We start from the raw sequence: 8,035 nt of genomic DNA on the forward strand, positions 1-8,035 counted from the left end.
ATTGAATTTTATTGAATTTCTTATTGTCGGATCCTCATGGTATAAGGACCTTAAGTTTAAATTTCAAGTCAATCGGTTAATTAGGAATGGAGTTATCGTGTTCACAGACCACCACCCACACACCCACACACACACACACACAGACCAACACCCAAAAATCATGTTTTTGGACATGAAATTAGGGTACCTAAATTTTTTTGGAAAGCAATACTTTCCTTACCTATGGTAATAGGGCAAGAAAGTAAAAATAAATAATGAATAATAAATACTTACAATCATGATCATGCAATTGAGCAGGATTGGTACCGAGAATACTATCGATATGAACAGTCCTTTACTGTCAAAATACTGTTGTTTTGAGAATATCCTGCAAAAAAATTGAAAATTATTTGCATATCAAAACTATATATTATAGACTAGCAAGTATAAGTGTAATATAGAGAAAAGATAGCATAAGAAGATATCCCATGGTCACAGAATACATACAGAATGGAAGTATCAATTCAACCAATGCATTTTACATGACGCCAAGACTTGAGTGCAAGACCACTGCGCCATCTTGTTAGAAATTACAATTACCGCTTTCATTCACAGAGAAGAGATTCTTCTCTGTTTCATTACAATGCTGAACATTCTTTCAAGATGGCGGATTTTGGTGTCAGGGTACTAGCTGACTTTCCATTCTGTAGGTATTCTATGCTATGGTATAACGCGTTTTTTTTTGTAGACTCTAAGCTATTCAAGTATAAACATAGAGAAAAGACAGCATTGGAAGTTATCCCATGGTATAGGGCGTGTATGTTCCAAAGTTCACTGTTAACTCAAGCCGATAGTCTATAGTGAGGTCCCGTTATAATGGCAGTGGAGAAAGATAGGAGAGCAACGTTGCCGAACTCTGTCTTGTCAATGCCGTCTATAGACGGTAGCTGATACAGGTTTCATTGATGTAATGTTAACTGTTCATTCGTTTAAAATAATCAATTATTTTTATTAGCATTAAATTATATTTTTCAATAATCTCATGATGAATTTTCATAATTGAGATATCAAATATTTGTTAATTATCAATCTACATTGTTAAAAGACGATCTGGCAACAGAGCAAAGCGAGAAGGAGATAGCGTTATCCGATTTGTTGAATGATAGATAAGCATAGCAATAGCATGCCATTATAACGTGAACCTCACTATAGTAGTTGTTTTCGTGGAGCTATGAAACATTCTTAAATTTCACACGACCAAAACAGTAATATAGACAGTAGTCGACAGTACTCGGCTTGGAAGTGCAAAATAACTATCTATACCCTGGGATATCTTCTTTATGCTATCTTTTCTCAGAGGTATAGGTATATCTAGTAGGCTATAGACAACTAATCAAGTACGGTATAACCAAGTTATCTAGAATATTCTAGATACCTTGGTATAAGCTATTCAAATATGATTATAATGAGGTCCACGTTATAATGGCAGTATTTGATTGACAATGGTGTTGCTATTCTTTGCCTATGGCGAGATCCCTTTCTAGCTTTGCAATGTTGTCAGTTTGCTAGAGATATATCATTTTTACTGTTGGCAGAGACTGTACCAACGCTTATCCAAGTTCAAGGTCAAACGAACCCACACGCTGGGCTGGGTCTGTCAACCCATGGTCCACGTTCCTCGCTACCCAGACAAAAGCCGAATGTAGCCGAAAAAACTCGACAAAAGTCGAGTATAGCCGAAAAACCCCGACCAAAATCCGGCAGAGTATAGTTTATAGGTCTCAACTAATATTGTCTCACTATCGCGATATAAATAAAAAAGAGCATATAGTCATGAATTAAAATTATTATAATTTACATTATTTAATAATTAAAATATGGTAGAATCATCAGAATTGGCTCATTTTTATATTAATAAGCTTTACCTTATGCTCCTGAACTCTGGAGCAAATGCTAACGTATTTAAAAGATTTTTCATCAGCTGATTCGCCTTTGTGGCCTTACTTTGTTTTTATAGTGAAATGTTAGAATGTGCTACTCACGTAAGCGCTAAATATGCAAGTATAGACACCGCTTGTGTTTGGTCGTCTGCTCTGTTCTCTATGAATTGAGTTTCAGGTTAGTTGAGTTCGGAATTTTGAAATAATAGCGTGAAAAAATGTCATCTTCATATAATCTTCAGCATAATCTTATAATCTCAATAGCCTTCTTATAATTGTCTATACTCTCATCTTCTTAAATGCCTATTTCCTATTGATGGCTATCCTTATTTCGGATAGGTATCTTTTGTATTTATTCTTTTGTAGGAATAATGGTGATATTATATCATAGTTGAATCTAAAAAGAGTTATAGTTCTCAACTATTGGTTGTGATCGTATCTGGTATAGTTTCCTCATACTCACACGAATTAGTTGAGCCATTTTACTATGAGAAAGGTGAAACTTTTTTTTTTAATCTGTGGTTTTTTGACAATTTCTTGGTCTTTTTTCATTTAAAAGGTGAAAAGCTGCTCCAGACTATACTCACCTTTTGGAAGCATTTGCTTCAAAAGTTGAGCAAATGCTCTAGTTAATTCATACATTTTGAGCATAAACTCAAACTATTTCTTTGATGAGCATGAGCAAAAGATTTTGCTCACGTTTATTCAAAGAAAATTGAGCATATGCTCAATATTTTAGAAGTATAAGCAAATGCTCAACTTTATTCATATGGTCCTTATGTCTCAACCTATCCTATACAAACTATACTCTGCCGGCTTTTGGTCGGTTTTTTTCGGCTATACTCGGCTTTTGTCGAGGTAGCGTGGAACGTGGACCGTGGGTTGACTTTGCGGTGACAGACCCAGCCCCCAGCGTGTGGGTTCGCTTGACCTTGAACGTGGATACGCGTGGGTAGTGGCCTACTTTGCGGCAGCCCTCAACCAGGGGCCTATTTCACAAAGGTACAAGTATTGTTACCAACCATGGTTACGAACAAGTACTTGTAGTTACAAGTTTACAAGTACTCACGTTTCACAAAAATTTATGATCTACAAGGTTACAATTTTACAAGTCTACAAGTACTTCAATAGTAAAACAACCTATTTTCTGATGATCTCCTTTTTTCATCCTTTATAAAGGTTACTTGTACTTTTCAATAATATTTTGAAATATTTGAAAGCAATATAATGTTTTTTGTACAGTCTACTTCATTTATTGCTGAATTTGTACCTACACACTATATGTACTCTGTAATATATAGTAGATGTACTATATATACTGTGTATATATACTATAGTACAATAACCTAGGAGGTAACATTAATAACTATTTTGGAAATTTATTAATTTATTTCCTGATGCATATATTTCCAAATAATGAATTTTAGAGGGATATAGGGCATTATTGATCATTAGAATATTTATTGAATATTTAAAATCATTTAATGATTACTTGTAAATCCTTTACCTAGCTTTCCACCTCGGTAGAAATTTCATAGTTACGAAACAAGTAATTTGACAAAAATTGTTGGCTACAATGAAAATCTTTGTGAAACACTTGTTCGTAACAGCAATCACTTGTAAACATTCAGAAATTCATACAATTCTGCTTTTGTGAAACGCTAGTAATCAGCTGTTCTCCAAAACCATGGTGGCAACAAGACTTGTAACCTACTTGTACCTTTGTGAAACGGGCCCCAGGTCCCAACTATTATCAATAAATATTTCCTATAGTTAGATTCATTTCAAGCTGTCAGAATTGTTAGAATGGAAATCAAATTGATGTTATCAATAAGGTATGCTGACAGTATGACATGAATTCATCCATGAAATTTAGAAATTTCAAGTTTAAAATTTCTAAATTTCTAGGTGTAAATTTAGACCTAATTTCTAGGTGTAAATTTTTAAATTTTACACCTACCTCCAGTTATTGGCTGCAAGTTCGTTTATATTTTCAGAGAAGTACACCAGTAACACTGCAAAATGGAAAAATACACATTTCAATAACATGTTATTAGTATTATACAACGTTAATACTAGTCAAAACACTTTTGAGATTCATGATCCTCAATTAATCATTTTTGCTGGTAATTTCTATACCTAAATTATTCCCTAAATAACAAATATTCAATGTAGAATAAGATTATAATAACATTAAGATAAAATAGAAGCTCAGTATGGAACCCTAACTAACTCACTAATCCTTAAGTAACTCATAAGGTGCGTACAGATATACGCGCCGCGAACATGAGCAATTCACTTTTAATCAGTTGATGCCAAGCTTTTTACATCTGTATCTTACCGTTTCTGTAAAAATACAGATATAATCATCAGCTGATTATATCTGTATTTTTACAGAAACTGTAAGATACAGATATAAAATGCTTTGTAAACTGACTTTAGTCCTGTAGCTAAAACATTTATGTATGTATTCTTGTGCACTGTATATGACAAGGAAGAATTATTTTAAATGTATTCTTAGCTACCACATATCAATTCAATAATGCACAGAACTGTGAATTTTGATTTTCGTTTAATAATAATTATTAATTCATTAGCTATCATTGAATAATTGCAACAGGAATTTTCTGTTGAAAGCACGAGTTATTAACTTTTGTTAAGATGATTTTTAACAATTCAGTCAAGTTAATATCGAGTTATTAACTCCGGTATAAACGCAGCTTTAGGCCGGTTGCAGACAAACCACTATCGCTTGGGATTTGGGACCGACATACCACAGACAATACGACTAACGCAGAGAGTCTTTCACACTACATTTTGAGAAACGCTCATTAGTGTGATTGTGGTATAGAAGCTAGGGGAAGCGTGGTGCTCAAACCAGTGGTACCACAATCGCAATGAAAATAATCGCTACCACAGCGCTCAACGCCATGTGGAAGTATCAGTGCCACTGCCATGCCTGCCAATGCATTCCGTATGCGCTGCGTTTGTGGTACCACAGAAGGAAAATAGTAGCTCCCCTCCCACGCGATTGTGGTTCGTCTGCAACCGCCGAAGCTGCGTTTACACCAAGTTATTAACAAAATGTTTTATTTTGCGTCCTTATAAATTCTATTAGATTGAAGATACTTATACCCTTATGTTTTGTCAAGCTCCGTTTAATCTAAAGGGCGGAAAAATAAACATTTTGTTAATAACTTTGGTGTAAACGCAGCTTCAGTTTGTTTATTAGTCATTATCAATATTTTTATTTCAATATTTTTATCACAGCATTCAAGTTCACTTATTCATTAAATCGTATTTAAAGTATTTTAGCCTATATCATAGGAAATCACCATAGATACAATGAACATTTTTGAATTTTTTGAAATATTTCCTATCATTGATTAGATTTAGTATTCTATTTTGGGGTCAGGAAGGAAATGACTTTTTTTTAAATTGAAATTTATTCACACACTGACCTATTTTACAAATATTTTTACAATGCAATCATTATATTTAAAAACTATTTGAACACATGCTTCAAAATGCAGAAAAAAGCACTTCGGGTTCTTGAGGGAGGGAGTCCTTCTCTTCCTGTAAACCTACCTCAGGAGACTCCAGCTTCTTTCTGTTCCAGCTATCTATTTTTTGGAAGTGGTTTCTTTTGTGTTCAAAATTCATAAATTTTCAATTTTGACCGAATTAATCATGCATACAGAACTCGAGGTAGAAATGCATGTTTGTTCCGCCCCATTCATAGACTCTCTCTGCTTGAAAGAGGTCCGTATTACTCAGGTTGAGTTTTAAAATTGTATTCCAGAGGATATTAGTTGTGTGGTGGTTATAAATGTTTTTATCTAAATAACAAGGACATTGGTGGAGGCATGTCCTTATACAATAGAGGAGTGCTGCAGCGCATTCTCAGGATCCGATCCTGAACTTGACATGTTGCATGCCACTTGAGCCTTGCTCAAAAATGTGTGACTTTACGCAACTAAATTGTAATAAATAAACCCACTCCCACAGAAGCTTGATGATAATTAAACCCCTCTATAAAGGAAATCCTGATATTTTTTTTTTTATTTCTTTTAAAAAAATCTAAACATTTTCTTTTCATCCCTTGACATTGTTTTAATAAGGTTGGGAGTTTATACCATAATGTTTTCTACCCTATTACTACAACCCTTTTTCACGTATCGGTCGATATTAGCCGAAACCCGATTAGCAAAGAAGTAATTTGACTGGTGGGTTTATTTGGAAGCTGCTTTACATAATTGGATTACTGTATTGCTTTACAACAAACAGATACACTTCACTTTCGTTTTTGGTTGAAAAAGTGGGTACACTTGAATTTACAGAGATTTATCAAATTTACCAAAATTCAACCTCCCAACTTCATCCTCTTGAACTTCAAAAAACCGATTTCCATTATTCTTGAGTCAAAACTATTTTGGTTACAGCATGCTTTATTAGTTTTGTTGAAGCTAATAATATACGGAATATCTATCAAATTTACATAAATTTAACCTCTCAAAGTTAACACAATAAATAAATTAGGAATTCAATAATTTTTTAGACAAAATTAGTTTTGTGTGTTTTTTTATATGATATCTCCCAAGTTACTCGTATGTCTATTAAATTTAACCGAGATTAACCGCTAATTAAAGACGTCATCCGCTTCTCTCATTATAGTGAGGTCACGTTATAATGGCAGTGGAGAAAGATAGGAGAACAACGTTGCCGATCCTCATTGTCTTGTCAATGCCTTCTAGAGACGGTAGCTGATACAGGTTATTGATGAATATTAATATTGTTCATTCTCGTTAAAAAATATCAATTATATTTTATTAAGCAAAATTATATTTTTCAATAACTTCACAGTTAAGATGAAATATTTGTTAATTATTAATCTACATTGTTAAAATGCTTGTTATTTTTCTTTCTCTTTTTAATTTATACTTATCTTCATCATCTCATATTCCTCTTTTTCATCTTCAATTTTAGTTTAAAAAATTATTGTAGTTTCTATCTCTCTTTAATTTAGTGAATTTTCTATATTAGATTAGACTTATGCTATATTATATTATACTATCAATATATTATATTGTAATTTTTGTTGTGTCAAGAGGGCTGTTATGGGAAGTATCCTTCCTGGTGCCCTCATATGTAATGTGATAAATGATGAATAAAGCCGATCTGGCAACAGAGCAGAGCGAGAAAGAGATAGCGCTATCCGCTTGTTGAATGATTGACAAGGATGAAATAGCATGCTAATCAGACACTGCCATTATAACGTGGAAGTCACTATAGTTCTCGTGCATTTAACAATAATGTTATAACAATCACGGTTGATTTTTATATAGGACCAGTTTCTAGGATACTTATTAAATCTAATGAACAATAAAATCATAGCTTAAGAATATATCCCATGGTATGAGCGTTTGTGTTACGAATTTCACTGTTATTTCAAGCCGATTAACGTTGATTACTGTCGACTATTGTCGATTGTTAGGGTCAAGCCACATGGAGCGTTTTTGCACAGGCGGCGGACGTGTCTTAATAACTGTTTATTCTTGTTGATATACCGGTATCAAATAGTTTTTATGAAAAGCCGTGGCAAGGTAGAGAATCGGCAACGAAGTTCACCTATATTTCTCCATTGCTATTATAAATAACGTGGATCTCACTTTAGGTATCTATAGACAGTTCCACGTTATAATGACTGTGTTTAATTAGCAATGGTATTGCTATCCTTGTCTATCATTCAACAAAGCGGATAGCGCTATCTCTTTCTTGCTTTGCTCTGTTGTCAGATCGTCTTTTAACAATGTATAATTAACAAAATATTTCATTTTATTATAAAAACTCATTATGAGATAATTGAAAAATATATTTCTTGCTTAATCCTATTATATTAGCGAGCAATTTCTGTATTTCTATATATGGTATTTTTATACTGGTTTTTGTATTTTTACGGATCTCGAAACGGCTCTAACGATTTTCACGAAATTTCAACATACTAGGTTATCATGTAAAGATTCGATAGGTCTCATTCTTTGGAAAACTCGCTGAACGACATTAAAAGGATAATTAATCCTTGGAAAACAGATGATAATTTATTTCAACCATTAAAG

The 8,035-nt window shown here is 33.4% G+C and overlaps 1 protein-coding gene across 1 annotated transcript; it reads right to left on the minus strand.

Moving 5' to 3' along the window:
- Positions 1 to 273: 273 nt before the first annotated feature.
- On the minus strand, positions 274 to 4,009 carry LOC120349317 (transmembrane protein 18-like; the record flags this gene model as incomplete). The annotated part of the gene is made up of 2 exons (XM_039419282.1): positions 3,880 to 4,009; positions 274 to 367 (listed from the first exon to the last, which is right to left on the minus strand). Coding segments are annotated over exons 1-2 (183 nt in total), but the record flags the coding sequence as incomplete, so codon positions are not given.
- Positions 4,010 to 8,035: the final 4,026 nt, after the last annotated feature.

The sequence above is a fragment of the Nilaparvata lugens genome, unplaced genomic scaffold (genome assembly GCF_014356525.2).
Source record: "Nilaparvata lugens isolate BPH unplaced genomic scaffold, ASM1435652v1 scaffold9344, whole genome shotgun sequence".
Classification (NCBI taxonomy): domain Eukaryota; kingdom Metazoa; phylum Arthropoda; class Insecta; order Hemiptera; family Delphacidae; genus Nilaparvata; species Nilaparvata lugens.